The 17,105-nt window shown below is 37.9% G+C and overlaps 1 protein-coding gene across 2 annotated transcripts; it reads right to left on the bottom strand.

Moving 5' to 3' along the window:
• Positions 1-459: 459 nt before the first annotated feature.
• ZNF800 (zinc finger protein 800) lies at positions 460-15,346 on the bottom strand. Of its 2 annotated transcripts, none has more exons than XM_062634248.1 (5): positions 15,186-15,346; positions 14,437-14,547; positions 12,089-12,184; positions 8,638-8,781; positions 460-5,537 (listed from the first exon to the last, which is right to left on the bottom strand). In XM_062634248.1, the coding sequence occupies exons 2-5, from the start codon at positions 14,495-14,497 to the stop codon at positions 3,766-3,768; spliced, it is 2,073 nt and encodes a 690-aa protein (XP_062490232.1). In that variant the 5' UTR covers positions 14,498-14,547; positions 15,186-15,346; the 3' UTR covers positions 460-3,765. The 2 variants fall into 2 exon arrangements, with proteins under 2 accessions (XP_062490232.1, XP_062490233.1); XM_062634249.1 differs by having other exon boundaries at positions 14,437-14,544.
• Between the last annotated feature and the right edge of the window lie 1,759 nt (positions 15,347-17,105).

Here is a 17,105-nt window from a genome sequence, read left to right as displayed (position 1 = left end):
CAAAGCTATTCCACAAGTCAGAATGGAGACTTATGCTTCAAAAGAGCTACCCAGTAGACTGAACCTTACAGGAAGATATTGGGGAGGAAAAAAAAAAAAGGTGGCAATTGCAAGTTATTAAGCCACATCTTTAAGAAATTTGCTATGCAAAGCTTCAAGTAGAACAAAAGAATTTTGTAGCTTTGCTTTTCTGGATGCAGAATTGGAGATACTTAAGCAAAATCTTACCTTTGGGAGACAAGTAACTTCACCTTCATGTATTTCAAGATGCAGACTGCACACATACCCAGAACAGACAGCAGAAACCACAAAGATTTACTGAGAAATGAACAACTATTCTATCACTACACCTGCATTTTAATTTCCTAATCTTAATCCACAGGCATTGAGGAACTTTAGTTAACATGCACTTATATAAACAGCTTGATATCTTCCTTTACAAAATAAACAACGAACACAGCAGTTCTTGTCTTCTATTTCAGCTATAAAAAGAAGTAACATTAGTTGGCCACCAATGCAAATTCAGTGCAAAACTAGGTAATCCTATTTTCTTATTAAAAGCCCAGCATATCCCATCTCCTTCAATATTAATATTAACTTTCATTTTAAAAGGGTAATATAAAAAAGCTTGGTTAAGGAAGAGCTTTGTTTACAAGGAACAAGCCAGCATCAACAATGTTTTCTAAAAATACAGCAGTGTCAACCATCAATGTGGAGAAAGTGTTCACTCCACAAGTGCCAAAGTTTTAATAACAAAACCCCACACATTTATTACAAGAGAATATTACAATCAACGAGTTTCAGTGATCAAAGAGTAAAACTTTACAAAAATTCAAACACTGTAATTTCCAGTTGTGGAGTGCTAGATATTCCAGGTTTACAAACACGACATCTTTTTGTTTATGCATACTTCAAAGTGATTTCCAGTCTGCTTTATTTTCCATCAAATACAGTACATTTATCCAAACAAAAGAATGTACATTCAATATAAAACATCTTGAGCAACAGTTACAGTCCGGTTCCCATTCACAGTATTTTTAGTGCAATGCACTAACAGGGCCAAATATTTCTCTATCCATATAAGTATTTTTATTCCTGATCTTGTGATCAACATTTTTAGATATATTTTATACAAAAAGTATATATGAACACAAGGCACCTCCCTAAGTAAGGGAGTGAACCCACATAAAAAACATGGTATTTCTTCTGATGCACAATACCTTTCAAATTGTAGCAATTTGACACAAATCACTAAACATTTTCTAAAAAGTAAAAAACAAAACAAAAAAACCCCAAACCACTGATGCATGAAACCTGCCAAGAATTTCATAATGGCAGGCATGCGGCTGCTTTACTACAATCTTGATTAAAAGGTTAAAAAAAGGTATCTAAAACATTTTCCAAATTATACAAAGTCAAGTGCTACCCATTAGTGGTCATTCATGATCTCCAAACAAAAAAATGTTCTGAGTTTCTCCCATACTATCCTCCCTTTTTATTAATATTTAATGAAATAAGCTAACATTATGAGTGGTTGTGCACAGATTGTCTATAATACATCAGCAAATATTCACTACCTTCATATTAACATTAGTGTGTTGATCTTTCAAAAAATAAACTGAAAAAATAAACTGCAACTATCATTAAAGTGCTTGTGTATCTTTTCTTAAAAAAAGTAAAGAATAGAGGAATGTGGATATGCTTGTAAAATTCCCAGATGTTTACAACGTTTTCCTATGAACCACATATGGAAACAAAATGGAGATCTTTGCAGCAACTTCAGTACAGCGAAATTCACAATGTCCCAGAACAGGGAAATCAGTCAAACTGAACAAATGGATGTTATGGCAAATACTAAAAATTAGTACAATTCAGCCAATATACACTACGTTGTTTGCTCTTATACATTCATTTGTAATAAATTTAAAACAGTATATAACACAATATTTGCCAAAGTCAGATATCACAAAAAAGCTAAAGCTGTTCAATCAGCACTACTAGGGAGGACCACTATGCACGATGAGCTCTCTGAAGGTTATTTCCTAAATGAGGAACAAAATTCTTCTTCCAAAGCTGCTGTTCATTAACTTGCCTCTGTACTTTCTTCATTTCAGAAAGTTTGCTCTATACTGTCAAACCTCAACTGCATTGAGATAACTGCTAATTTAGAAGCACATGTGCATTTCAACTACTTCAGTGCTCGGGAAGAGGCACTGTCCAAGGAACAGTCAGAATGGTTATTAATACAGTAAGAAAACAACAGCTTATGAAAATATTTCCTCCTTATAGTAACATTATCAGCGTATTAGCAGTTCCAACAACAAACTTAAGAGTTTTTCATTCAAATGGACTTCAAACTTTCTGAACATCACCTGAACCTATTTGAGGAGAAATGCAAATAAACTAATGTTTTGAGTTTACAGATAGAATTTTCTGTCTTAAATTACATGACATAAATAATGTATAAGGCTAAACTTTTAATTCATGATCAAAATGCAGAAGCCACTCCTCCTCTCAAATACAGCGTAATTCAGGGTCCAGCTGAGTGTATTTCTGAAGTTCTGTTCCACTTAGCCAGGATTTGTTACAAAGTCACAAAAGCACCAGATTACAATTTAACATAGCTGGCTGGCAAGTCACTATAAAAGCTGAACACCTCCTGGGAAGTAGTTATTTCAGAGTTGAAATACAGGACAAGGCACATATACTTGGCTTTCTTTTCACCAAATATGCTAGAAAGGTAGTTCTGAATAAGGATGTTAAAAAACTTTTACAGGTATTTCTACTGTCTCTCTTCACTATAATTTTTTGTACAATTCGCCAACTTTCACGCATCAGCCACCGTGAAATACAAACTGACCACATACATAACTTATTTCCTTTTTTTTCAAAGAGGTCCTTTTAAGAATACGCCATCTTTAACATGAAGGCTATGGAAAACTGAGAAGCTACAAACACAACCCTTCCAAGTGCCAAAAAGTTCCCAGAGTACCATATAAGAAGTTCAGAAAATTCTTGGACAGACTTCTACACGTATTTAGGCTTAAAAAAAAAATCTTGATAAGACTTGAACACTTCAAAAAATAAAATGATCAGAAGTTTCCAAACCTGTGCTTATATGAATAAGCATTAAAAGAATCAAATTCTAAATTTGATGATTTAAAATGCATTCGTAGGCACCTAACTCATACTGATTTTGCACCAAAGCAATTAAGCATCTGAATTACATTCCAAAAACCTGTTCCCTTTTTGTTGACAGCACATAGCCAATATACATTAAAATTGAAAAAAAAAAAAAAAATGAAGCACAAATGACAATTCCAACAAGTACAGAGAGATTTTTTTCTGTCAACAGCTTTTACTGTTGCACCTCCTCTAGTACTTCTTCAACTGTGTCACTGAGAAGTTAACTAACAGGTGAAGTTATTCAAACCAAACAAAAGTAATGTTAATTTTAAAAATTTACTATTTTCAACATATATTAGCTTGATTACAACAGATGCCTTAAGACAATTTAAAGAATTGACTCAATACAATCTAATCTATCTTCTATTCCAACTTCCTACAATGACAAATTTAGAAATTAACTCTTTTCCAAAACACTAAAAACATGTAAGAAATAAATTTGACATCTACCTTAGTATTTAAGCCACTAAACCATAAAATGATTTCGGCAATAAATCAACAACAGCAAAAGAAAGGCAGTGGTTTTGTTTTGTTTTGTTTTCTTTTAAAGAAAAATAATAAACAAAACACTTTTTTTCCTCACCAGACAACAGCTTTAGATCTTGTACTTCTGCCTTTGGTTTTATTTTCTTCAGTTGAGTGAGATACATTTGCTTTGTGAGTTTTCTTATGATGTTCTAGAAAAGCTTTTCTGGCAAATGCTTTCCCACATTTATTGCATCGGTGCAGAGAAAAGTTTTTTGTTACTTTTACTTCAATGCCAACATCAGCTCCTTCGTACTTTTTACCGGGAGAGTTAGAGGTGACATCCTGTTTTGAACAAATCTGTTTTGTTTCATCCCTCTGAGGGCCTCTTTTTGTCACCTTATTTAGAACAAGATCAATTGGCTTTTTTATTGCTCTAATTTCTAAACTTGCAGTTATTTTCCCAAGGTAGCGTGGTGACTTTTTATGAACTACAGTTATGTGCCTTATCACATCACGCTTGCGACGTGTTTCGTACGAGCAGAGTGGACACCTGTAGTATTTAACATAAATATTATTTCCATCTGTGTGTAATTCAATGTGTTTTGTCAAGTTCTGTTTAGAAGTAAATTGGCGTTTACAGAGCTTACAGTAAAGCTGCTTGAAGTCAAAGCCAGCTGAAAGTTTTGGCTTCCTGGTTTTTTGCTGGCCACCTGCAGCAGATGCATTGGTTGATTTAGAGGTTGATTTAGCAGTTGATTTACAGGTTGATTTAGTGGTTGATTTAGAAGTTGATTTAGGGTTTTCAGGGTCCTGTTTAACTTTATTTTTCTGTGCTGACGGTGTGCTTTTTTTCTCATTTGAATTATTTGTTCCCTTTAATTCATTCTGAGGAGAAAGGGCAATGGAAGGGAGTGAAGGTTCTACAGAATCTGCTGGTTCAACTTTTACTTTTATTTCTGTGCCGTTGGCAGTATTGTTGGGTCCTTTCTCTCTTTTAGAGTTCTTTCCAGAAAGAATTATCTTGTGAACAATTTGCATGTGCCTTTTCAGCATTATTTGTGAACTATATTTTCGCTTGCACAGAAGGCATTTGCATGCAGTTAAGTTGTATTCAGCCTTTGAAGACGACTTTTGTTTTCGGGTCTTAAAAGATTTTTTAGCAGAAACTGTATCCAAGAACAAAGGTTGCCCAGGCTTTGTAGCAATATCAGGAGTAATGGAATCCCTTCTTAATCCTCTATGAACTTCATCAAAATGCCTCCTTACGTTGGCTTTTGTAGCAAAAGATTTATAACACACAGGACAACTTCTACCTAATGTTACAAGGACATTCTTGTTTCGTCCTTTCACAGAGGACTGATTTGGTTTCTTTTTTGTTTCTATGTACTTCTTTAGCTCTTCCATCTTTTTTTTGTGCACTTTTCGAATGTGCCGGCGTACACTCCGTCTGGAATGAAATTCTTTCCTACAAAGGCAACATATCAACTGGTGGCCAAAATCAGAATTATCCAGAGAGTCCACCTCAGGATTTACTGCTGGAGGCTGTTCTTCAGGAGTAGGTATCCCTTTGTTTGTAACAGGATCAGCTGGAGGTAATTCTACAGTCTCCCCAGCTGGGGCTGGGTTTGGGGCTGGAGCTGAAACAGTCTTGGGTTGCTCAGTGCTGGGTTCCTGTATCTGTACTGGAGCTTGATCAGGGGTACTACTGCTTTCTACATTCTCATCTGGGCCATCAGTCCTCGATACATATTGAAATACAGCATTTTGATTACTTTCTATAGGTTCCAATTTAATTATATATTCTTGCTTATCTACCCTTGGATAGATTGCTTCCAGGAGGTCACTTATGGCTTGACTCTGTTTGTCATTTATATCTGGGAGGTCTGTGAAAAGAGGCAAAAGTATTTTTTAATGATTTGGTAATTTGAAGTTATTTCAAAATATCTTCTAACCACTCCATCAATTCAGTCATCAAATTTGTACAAAAATCCTGTACTTGTACTATTTTTCTGACCATTTACACTTAAAGACTTCAAGTAATCATTGCTATGGCATCAGTACAAGTTACTTTTTTATTAAAAGGCAATACCAGAAGTACACTCTTCTAGCATGCTGATGTGAAAGCCACCTAAACTAAAAATTAGCTTGCCTGGAATTAAACAAATCTTTAAAAATCTGTATCAACTGCAAAAATGTCAATGACTCAAAAATGACTGAGCTTATTCTACATGTGAATAACTAAGTCTGAAGTATTATTAGAAACCAATTTTCCACTGCTGGAAATAGGCATCCTCAATAAAGGAACCTAATTCTGGAAATAAGGTCTTCTCTGTAAATTCTGAACAGTCCTTAAGAAACAATGATATGTCCGTGTAACCTAAGCACTGCACAAAGATAACAGCAGATAAGAAGTTAACTTCTGGGGCAGGGAAAGCTTTTAGTAATACCAAAGCAGTTAATAGGCTCAGTGATACAGTAAGATAGCAAATGTTAAGGACAGAAAAAAAAATGTATTTTTGGGGGGGGGGGGGGGGGGGGGGGGGAATGTTACTTATTTCTCAAAACAATAAAAACTGAGCCAAAGAAGCTATTTTAAGAAAGAGTAACTTCACTGAGATTCACCAAAGATTCATCCTGTGTTCTGCCCTGATAAAGAGTTGGAACACACTTAAAAATCAAGGATTCTCCTTGTTTGTCTGATGCCAGTAAACTTCTCAAGCTGAAGTTTGCTTTTGAAGTACTAATTTAATAAATGTTTTAAAAAAAATAGTTTGTTTTTGAAGCATTTATATTCTTGGCTTCTACAATATTAAGTAGTGGGGTTTATCTTGTTTTACCAGAAATACTGGTAATTATACTGCCTAGTGGCTTTGCTGGATACAAGCTTTTGTATTTATGAAAACTAAGAAAAACAAACGATTACTCCCATTTTTACCTTCATGTCATTCATTATTTCAGAGGCCTCAATAATATCCTGTTTTTAAATGCCAAATTAGTTAGTGATCTAGTTCCCAGCATGATACACTAAGCATCTGAACTGGCATAACTCAGAAGTCAAGGTGCTACAGCAAAATCGTGAGGCACCAAGATGATACAGTCTAGTTTTCCATGATGATTTTGAAGACATGATTCCTGGTAACAACTAAGTAAAACCCCACACTTAGTCAGGGCTGCTCCTTCCACACTGTCAGCAACACATAAAAAGTGTCTGTACAAGAAATACACTGGTTTTGTTACTCAGAACCCATCTTTTAACGCTGAATTTTTAACACCTTTTGCAGTCAGTTTTAGATGCGACTATTTATATAATTTTTAACAAGGGTAAAAAGTCCTTGCTTTAAGTCCTTCCAAACCACTTAATGACTACACTAACAGAATTCATCTCAAAAAGATCATCAGGATTTTCACCATGAGGATGGTGACCTTTCATTCCCAGCTCTTGTTCCCTTTTATTTATTGAAAAAAAAAACCAAAACAAAAAAACCCTTTCACTTTATTCAGTCATCATCATACACAATTTCACATAAAACAAGTATTTATAGCCAGGATTTTCACCATGAAGATGCTGAACTTTTATTCCCAGCTCTTGTTTCCTAACTTTTAGTTACTGAAAAAAAAAAAACACAAAAAACAAACATCCCTTCCACTTTATTCAATAATCATCATACTCAATTTCATATAAAACAAGTATTTATATAGTTTTATTCAGAGCATGTAGTATTATTCTCTTCATTTGCATCCCTCCTAGTAAGCAGTGAAATATGAAAGCTAGCCAGAAAATTAAATGAAGGCTAGGATTCAGGAGCTGGATGGGAAGTCTTTACTGAGGGCACTCTTGTTTTGCTTAGGAACTTTTGCATCTAAGGCAGATGCACTTCTAACCTTGCTCTGAAAATACAACTCATCCCTTTTCACAGGGAAGCTCTGTGACTCTCTGCAACTGGCCAAGCACACTCATTTAAGGAAGGCGACAGTACTAGTCTTCTCACCTTCTTCACAATATTAGCTGACACAATATGGGAAAAGAATTGCCTATGTACATCTTAGTTTGATCCTAATTCTGTAAATATTGAGGCAGGAATGCATTAATTAGAAAAGAAAAATCCTCACTGCATCTATGTTGATCTAGTCAAGAGATCAAGATAATTAGAAAGCTTTACAGAACATTTTTGAATGCTGGCACATTTCCAATTATTCAGCTTCACTCAGATCAACAAAAAGTCATCACTGGAATGAGACTTTAATGAACTTTTTCCGTAAAAATATACTACTTCATCCTTTCCTTATTATCTTTCTTTTAATAATAAAGTTGATTTCTACAACAAAGGTGATGGGCTTGGCCTGATAAGAGGATATCTTATTGCAGACCAAGGTGAAGTGAAGGGGTGGGAAATAGACAGTATTATTGAAACGCAGGTCCTCAAACAAAATGGTGAGCTTTTAGTTCGTGTTTCTTAATGAGTAAGACTGAAGGACTGTGCCCATGACACAGAGCACTTCCCAAGTACAGGAGAACATGATGGATATTGATCCCAGCCACTTTACAGCATCCAGCTAAAGTCCACCAGAGCTACGCTGTTCTAAAACTGAAAAGCTTTCTTAGATCTATACCTTTCTACAAGATTAATTTCCCAGTCCTTTGGCATGCTTTTTGGTATCTTTCACAGTAAAGAGGGAAAAATAGGAAAGAAAAAGGGGAAGAAGGAATACAAAGTGTTAAAAGGGACACTCTCCATGAAGAGGTCGGACATATAACTAGCTATCAAATTATGACATTAACAAGGGTCTCAGTTGTTAATGCATAGTAAATTCATGCTATGGCTTCTTTACCACCATAAAAGTTACCTACATATGTTACTACTGAAATTTAATTCCACTTTTTTTTTTGCATTATGTTTCTGGCATGTTTGTATAAATGGTACAGAAAGATAACTTTCTCAACTTCAGAGAGCTTTATTAAACATTTCAATTAGTAAGACTTACTGTCATCCATGTGGAGACTTGGAGGGCAATAAAACTTTTTATGAGTAATTAAATTTGGTAATCCTCTGAAGAGACTCCGGCACAATTTACACTCAAAAATAGTGTCCACATCTTTTAACAAGATATGTTTAAGTTGTTTAGTTCCTGTAATAAAAGAAACATTACACTTAAGGAAGGTTTTCTGTTCATCTTATAATTCACATCATCCCATGAAAATGGTAACACTTTAAATGCTGTTACAATTGTCATGTTTTAATCTTGTGTTAATACTACTTTACTACATTCTGAAGTTTATGACACTTATTCAGAGTTTCACCATGAAAACAAGACTAGTTTGGAAAAAGAAAGTCAAGGATTATGCAATTACAGTTTACAGGGAAAGCATGATGATTTATGACAAAAACTAACAGGTAATGTTAGGAAGGAGTCCATGCTACAGTATCTGGATGCTGCAACATAATTGCCCAACGGGAAAGAACAAGCACCTAGAGCACTTAAAAGAAGCCTGCAGTATTCCTTCTTTAAACTTATTCAAAAGTGCTGAGAAAACAAGATACATACAGCTACTTCGTGTAAAAACAGTACCCTGTAAGGCAAAAAAATAGAGCCTACAATAAACCAAAAAGAATAACAAACAGGTCAAGAAATGTTACTGTATCTAAGAATCTGACCCAAGATCAAGATGATGATCCTTAGGCAAGAAAGTAGAACTGTAGACATCTTTTCAGCCTACTGAAAAGAAAATACATATAATTTAAGTAGGCAACTTTTCTATTACAACATAGGCAGTGTGACAAAATATGCTATGCAGGTTTTCCAGACTATTATACACTGTATATTCAGAAATTCCCCATGGATACAGCTTGATCTAGTATTGTTGATGTATCCAGTTCCTCCCATGCTTAAAGAACTAAAAAGATTCAGAGTTTAAGTTACGCTTCAAGTTCACTCCTTTATTTCTCATCTCACAAAAATTAGGCCTACAATTAGCAATGGATTAATAAATTGTTAATACTTACCCACTCCAAATTAGAAAGAAACACTAGCTAACCAAATCCAGCTTATTATCTTGCTTTTTTCTTCTTAAAATGGAATTAGCCAAAATTAATCAAAATATGTTAAATAAGCAAAAACATAAACTAGACCAGAAAATAGTGTCAGACAACTATGAAACAGTATCAAGACATTCTTCAAGCTAAAACTGAAGTTCAAGTTTATTGTCATCAGACACTTCTGTTAAAGACTTCCTTTTAAAGATCAAATTCAGACTGCAGATTTCTTCAATGAGCCCCTTTCAAACATTAATAACTTCATAACAATAAGAGTTTTTCAATACAAATGGGCCTTACCAAGGCAACTTTTTCCTTCTTGATGTAGTAGTACTACATTGTTCACAACTGAGTTTTACCAAAGCATGATGCCTTCTCAGTCTTCAACAATTGCTTAAAAATGGGACCCAAACTTGACTGAGGCTACTGTCCAGTTTCTGTCCCCCCCTATGCCCTTCCTGGACCTCAGCCCTAACCTCATCTTTTCTTCTCACTGCTCTTTCTCCAAGTGTTACCACCTCACTTTCATCTGACCTGTATTTTTAGACTACTGGACAAATACTTAGATTTAGTGAAAATCCCGAATTTAAAACTTGGACAGATATCCCCCAAAGGCAAGTTGTTTACTCAGATCTCACCAACCGTGTTTGAATTTCTGCAGATATAGAAAACCACTGAAAAAAAGCCATCTGAACAAAACTGATGATGCTCCATGTAGACTGAATTCCAGTAAGGTACCAAACTATAATTCAAACAAAAGGCCTCAAATTTGGTGACAGCACAAAATAATCCAAAATTTGGCCAAAATTTGCTATTGATGATGCCCTTGCCACAAACCGTTCTCCCAAACAAAACAAAAAGATCATCTAAATCATCACTGTTTCCCAGTCAAGGGACACACAAGTTTCTTGTTCTCTGTCTTGTTATGTGACTGATATTTCAGTCTTTTTCCGTTCAGGACTAAAATGTTTTAGAATATCCAAATTATTGGTCTTAAGAATTGGTTTTAAGAATCTGAGTGAGATTGAAGGATTTCTGACATACCATAGGTCAGGCTAGATGACATGGTAGTCACTCCAGCTTCAAACCACCCTTATGCAACTATGAAGCTTTTCACTGCTGGGAGTTAAAAAATAATTGATCCTTTTGAATTAAACTGTAGACCTTTAGGGACTTCTAGAAATAGCAAATTCTTATTCTTGACCCAGCTGCAGACTGTAGCAACAAGCAGTCAGCCTCCTAACAGCATATGCTGCCTCCAGCTTACTGAAGCCTTCTCTATTTGGTAGTTAGATCTAACTGCAGAAGGTAATACTTTGTCAAATTATGCTAATAATTGTAAATGTTGACACCAGGATAACAACATAGTCACAAGAAATCAGTACAGAACACTGGTTGCTACCAATACTTCTCTGGTAGAAATACCAAAGTTCATGCCTTTATCAAGCAATATCATTTTTAGGGGGAAAAAAAAAAAAAAAAAATCATCTGTTATTCTTGATGCTGCAGATGACAGAAGATTCTGCTAAAACCACCTAAATAGTTATGGACAATAATCTGGCTTTCATTTCTATTCCTTTACCACAAGAATCAAAATAGTTTCCTTCCAGAATGAAATGTTTGTTCAAAACTAAGAAATAAAATCCTGCTCCAAGTCCTTTTGCCTTCTGTTCAACTTCCCTGATGCAGGTGAGTGAAAACGTCAATGTAAACTATCAATTTAACACCTGCCAGTGAGGACAACCTAGAAGTAGCCCAGAGACAGAGTACTTTCACCTACTTTGTGCTATTACCAGTAGAGATTCTATTAATCTGCTTTGAGCAAAAGGAGCCTGGCATGGTTAACTGAGGCCTGAGGCAATCAAACCAAACTAAAAAAGGTTATTAGTGGCAACTCTCACATCCAGTGAAACTTTTCATATATATAAAATAACTCTATGTGGAAAAATCATAGAAACATATGTTTCAGTAATCTCTGGGATGCTCACCCAAATGCTCACTTGCTATTCTCAGGTTCACTGCTATGTACTGTAACTCCCAAAACCAATAAGGAACACCTTAAAAGTAACATGACAAAGCAATTCTGAAAAGTTCAAGGTAAATACTAAATTTTCTCTTCACCTCAGGGGTTTAGGATGAACTCATTAATAACAGCAGGAGTGATGACACAAAGTAGAACAACAAACTGATTTTTAATGTTTTTGAGAGATACTTATACAGCACGAGCTGTATCTTCACTATGTTATAGGAAAACCCTTATAAAAAGGAACAGCACCTAACACCAAAAACCTACAAACAGCTTGCAAAAAATGTAGAAAGTCAGATGTTGGTTAATATACTAAATATACATAACTCTTATAACCAAGTAAGGAACTTTTCACAAAATAAACATAGCTTCATACCTGATCGAAAACACTCAATAATTTGCTGAATACCAGATTTTGATGTCTGCAGAGGCTGCTGCAATAACGGAGGATCACCAGGTTCCAACAGGTGCACTGAAATACATGAAAGAATAATAAGCTATTAGGGAACACTCAGGGGATTACTAAAGTGTGGATTTTCTATGCATACAATAAACTAGTTAAAAAGAAAGACCAGGACTACAGTAAAAGTTGCCTTACTCAAAACTTTTCATCTACTTTGAATTAAAAAGTAGAATTAAAAATTAAAAAAGACCCAATACTGAATTTTCCAGCCATGATGCCTTCTGACAGTTTGCTGTCATTCTGATTTAAAGAAAATGTGTATTCAAAGCCATGTGTATCAAACACAACAACCATATATAAAACCAAATCAGCTCACTAGAAACTTGTGTCAATTAAAGCAGTTCCCCAGAACAATCTACTTGACTCCCATCATTCAAATGTAAACAGATGTACAAAAAAGCATTACCAAATACTGTACTTTGCAGGTATGTGATTTCAGTGTTACCAGTACCACCTAAGCACAAAATCCAAATTTAAAGTATCAGCGATCAGGAAAAAAAAAAGAGCACAAGTGTAACTATAATGTATATACCAAAAAGAACTATTATAATATTTTTACCAATAAAACCACATTAAAGAAATGCTTCTGGTTTAAGCAAACTGTTGAAGGTACACCTTATTTATGAAGTTTCATTCCACATCACAAGCTTTGTAAAATCTACTAAAACCAAAACATTTACTGATCAGGATGACTGTTAAGTTATTTGAGTAAGCAGTATTTAGGAGTATCAGTAGCATTCCACTGCTGTATATGCATACGGCAACTAAGTTTTGCTCAGAGGGAAACCCAAATTTAAGCAAGAGCCTTACTCAAACATTAAACACACGTTTACAAAACTGTCAGTTAGGTCTTATTTTTCATTTCTTACTGACAAAATAACTTTGTACTTTGTAAATTGGCTCCTACTTTATTCATTTGGTTCTATTTTTAACCCCATTGTAAGGTTTCCATTTTTTAATGAAGCACCAAGCATCTCTAAGAGAGCTACTTTTGATAAAAAGCACTAGAGGTGTCACATAAAACTACTTAGAGATATTAAGTGCAAATAGATTAAACGCATTTTGACAGAAAAGTCATTCTAAAACATGTAAGGTTAAAAATAAATTCAAGCTGAAAAGAACATCAGAAAGAAAAGCAGTCTAAGAAAAGAATGATAGAATGAACACTCCTTCAACTATGCTGGCCCCATAACATACTATTATATATAGGAACACATAGCAACCATTACAAATCAGCTAATCGTTTGGGGATCTCCAACACAATGACATATTGTATTCTACTGGCCTAGTCCCTGCTCTTCAAAATAGTATATTTTGGGTTGTATACTGCCTCTAATATGCATGTGCAGCATCCACTGACATCGAGGAGTGACATACGTGAAGTAGACATAACACATCGCTGTTATTTGTAAGGCGAGAAAAGTATTTCAGCTTTTTTAAAGCACTAGAACAACTCACAGCCATCTCATCTTAAACACAAAGAACTGTTTCTACTTGCGAACAATACCTACTCTCAAATTACATTTAATTAAAGGAGCATTATCAAAGTTGCCATGTTCATGCTTTCAACTATTAATTCCCCAAACTGATGCCTTTCTTTTCAAAATACAAGTGAAAGCATCCAAATAACATGCTCTACAACAAGGCCACAAGAAAAGAACCACATTTCCTTTTAGGCTACCAAAAAGTAACAGTAGGCAGAACAATTACCAGAAACAGAAAATAAAATCTAGCAAGTTAGCTAAAACTTCAAAGTATTCGTTACACTTTCCACTGATGGCATCTTCCAGGTCACACAGTAGTGGAATGCAGACATTTCAGGACCTTTTTTTTAATTCTCCGAGAATAGCATCTTCAAGTTCACTCAGATACGTAAAGTAAAATCATTAACAACGAATGCAAGAGATTGCCAGAATCGTCATTTTTACAAAAAAAATAAAAAATAAAATCAGACTATTACACTTTTTGGCAACAAAAGGCCCAGTTGTTTTACACAACTTCACGCCTTCCTCTCTCACTACACACAATGCCCATGTGGTGGTTTGGGGATTACTGCACATCCTGCAGGCACTCAGAAGCTATCTTCCTAAAATAAATTTAACATGACAGTTCAAAAATACTAAAAAAACATTACCAAACAAAATTCAGAAACTTTTTATAGCCAAAATTGTCACTGATGATGCACACTTACAACACGAGTTTCCACAAGCTTTTAACAGAGCAGAGAAGCAAAACCGCCGAAGCATCACACACAACTATACCTGGTTCACAGCATCCATGGTGATGGTGGTCAGTCTGACAACACTTGTCCCTCAGAGGCATTTTCCGTGTGCACGAACTACTTTCCTTCTACATCCAGCAGCTCGTTTCTGCTAAAATAAGAACATTAACTGTCACCCCCGAGCGGCAGGCGGCCCAGGAAGGGCAGTGTTAACGCCGCACACCCACTTCCTACAACGGCACGGCCGGAGCAGGCCAGGAGGCAGCGGCACCCTTCGCGCAGCAGAAAGTTTCCATTGTTTACAGCAGTCTCACAAAGCCCTCTGCAACGGCGCCGAGTCCGGCTGCGCCGTTCCGTTCCCTCCGGCCCGGGCCCCGCCGCCACCTGTGCCCCGGCCTGGTAGGAGAGCCCCCAGTCACCGTCAGCCCAACCGCCGTCCTCCCGCCGAGCCCAGCGTAATCTCCCGGCTTCGCGCCCCCTCAGCGAGCGACTCCCGCCGCGCCTCTCTCCCGCCGCGCCGCGCTCCGTCCTCACCTCCAGCCCTCCTCCCGCAGTCCCGCCGCCGGGACAGCGTCCCTCAGCTCCCGCGGGACCGAGAAAAAAAACGGCCTCCCCAACAGCTCAGCGACCGCTGCTCGCTCCCCGCGGCCCTGCCGGAGTTGGAGCCCAGCGTGCCCGCCACCCCACCACGCGACAGCCCGAGCGGGGAGGGGCGAGCGGCCGGCAGGTGACAGCGGGCGCCGAACAGCCAGCGGCGGGAACGAAAGGGCGCGGCGCGGGAGCCCCTACCTGGAAGCGGACGGCCAGCTTCCCCCGCCCCGAGCGAAACTTCACTCCCCGCTGTCCCGCCACAGCGGCGGCCGCTGACCCCGGAGCCGGATGGGCACGGGGGCAGGAAGTGACTGTGGGCCTGCCGGCGAGGGGACGCGCAGTGCGCACGCGCCGCTCCCACCGGACCCCTGCCTGCCTTGGCCTCACAGGTGTTGGGCGGCCCCACGCGGCGGCCGTTAGGGCGGGACGGCGAGGCTGAGAGGGCTGGAGGGCCCGGCGGCCGGAAGGGGTCCGCGCTGTCCTTATCCGAGTCCCTGTGGGGAGGGAGGCTCGCCACTCATCGCTGCGCAGGACGGTGATGTGTCCGGCCCCTCTGAGGCACCGGAGCTCGGACGCCACCGTGGGAGCAACCACCGGCACCTGAGGTGGCGTTTCTGCCCCGTCTTAGACCGGTCTGCTTTATTACGCTAAAAATCCCCAACCGAACACTAGTTGTTGTAGTAAATTCACCATGCAAAAGCATAGATCAATGTTTCCAACACCTGGAGGAAAAACTTGTGGGGGAGAGCTTTGTGAAGTGTATCGCTACCCTGCAGTGAATGGCTGGGCAGCTGGTGTCTCCACATAGGCTTTCACAAGGTGTCCACTTAGTCCTACACTCCCTCAGCAGCTTGGGTTGCTGAAAAGGTAATACTTAGTTTCTGCCAAAGGAAAGGATGTAATTAAGTCTTCTGCTTACGGAAAAGCCTGTGTTGTTTAGAAAAAAAAACTAAGGAAATGTAAGGAATAAGCACAGGATTACAGAAAAAATGCTGAGCAGTGATACTAATATGGAAACAATGTGACAAGCTTTGGCTTGTAATTCTTAATGGAGATGGGCTTCATGGTTTTAAAGTGAAATCTGCTGTCTGTGTTAGAGTGAGATATCTCATGCTGTTGTTCAAATCAGACATGGAGAGAGCCTACCATCTGTGACCATCAACTTGAAGCAATAAAGCCTTCTTTTAAAAGATGGACCTTGATTTCACCAGCAAGTCATCGTTTTCCAAAACAGCAGGAGTCCAGATTTAGACTCCATAAAGTCCATCTAGGTTTTGGTTAATAAACTGGAGGCACCTTAAATGTCAGAGAGCAGTTCAAACAGCCTAATGCCAAGTAACATCTGAAGTACAGCAGAAGCCAGTTGAAACCTTCATGTTAGGCAACTAAGCTCAAGTCTTTGCGTATGTCCGCAGGTGCTCTCACCTTGATGAGCTTAACTACATCCTGAGCTCTGCTGTGTCATAGACAGACTGGATGAGGCTTAAACTCTACCTGGCCACTATGAACATTAGTAGCCTTATTACCAATATAATTTGAGTGATAAAAAAATAAGAAAGAAAAGCAACATGCAAATCATAAACTCAGCAATGGGAGTTCAGACACTTTTGGTTGTATTTCAAGTGATTGAAACAGTTATAACAACTTTAGCTAGTGTGTTAGTGCTACCAGCTATCACAAAAAAAGAAGCAAGCATAATTGTCCATTTCCTGGTAAACTCTCATCAGAAAGACCTGAAGTAACAGAATTCTGCTAATCTTTATTGATTTCATACAATTCCAGCCATAATTCTTCGTAGTCTTGAAAGCGAGATCTGTTTCATGCATTTCCAAAAATAATCATCATCCAAAAGTCCACTCCTGCCTCAGAAAAGCCTTAGTAAGACATGGTGTCTTCAGAGGTGGGCTGTCCAGCAGTAGTTCCTCCATCTCTTCCTTGAATTTTACTGAAAAAATCTAATTTCTCAAGATCCACCCCCTTAATGGGGACAGTGCTTAAAGACATAAAGAGGAAAAGAATCCAATGCAGGTGAACCACTTCATGGAATCAAGTGTTAGAGAACAAGAGTGCATGCCCAAATCAGTAGCAATGGTATTCCTCACTTCAGCATACCAGCGA

The sequence above is a fragment of the Pezoporus occidentalis genome, unplaced genomic scaffold (genome assembly GCF_034315485.1).
Source record: "Pezoporus occidentalis ecotype Australia unplaced genomic scaffold, CSIRO_AGI_Poc_V1 ctg42, whole genome shotgun sequence".
Lineage (NCBI taxonomy): Eukaryota > Metazoa > Chordata > Aves > Psittaciformes > Psittacidae > Pezoporus > Pezoporus occidentalis.
This window is presented reverse-complemented; position numbering and strand designations above follow the sequence as displayed.

Coding starts and splice junctions, on each gene's coding strand:
- ZNF800 (XM_062634248.1), bottom strand. CDS start 14,497: ATGCCTCTGAGGGACAAGTGTTGTCAGACTGACCACCATCACCATGGA. Junction 12,185..14,436: donor CCATGGATGCTGTGAACCAG/GTATAGTTGTGT, acceptor CATGTATTTCAG/TGCACCTGTTGGAACCTGGT. Junction 5,538..8,637: donor AAGTCTCCACATGGATGACA/GTAAGTCTTACT, acceptor CTCTTTTCACAG/ACCTCCCAGATATAAATGAC.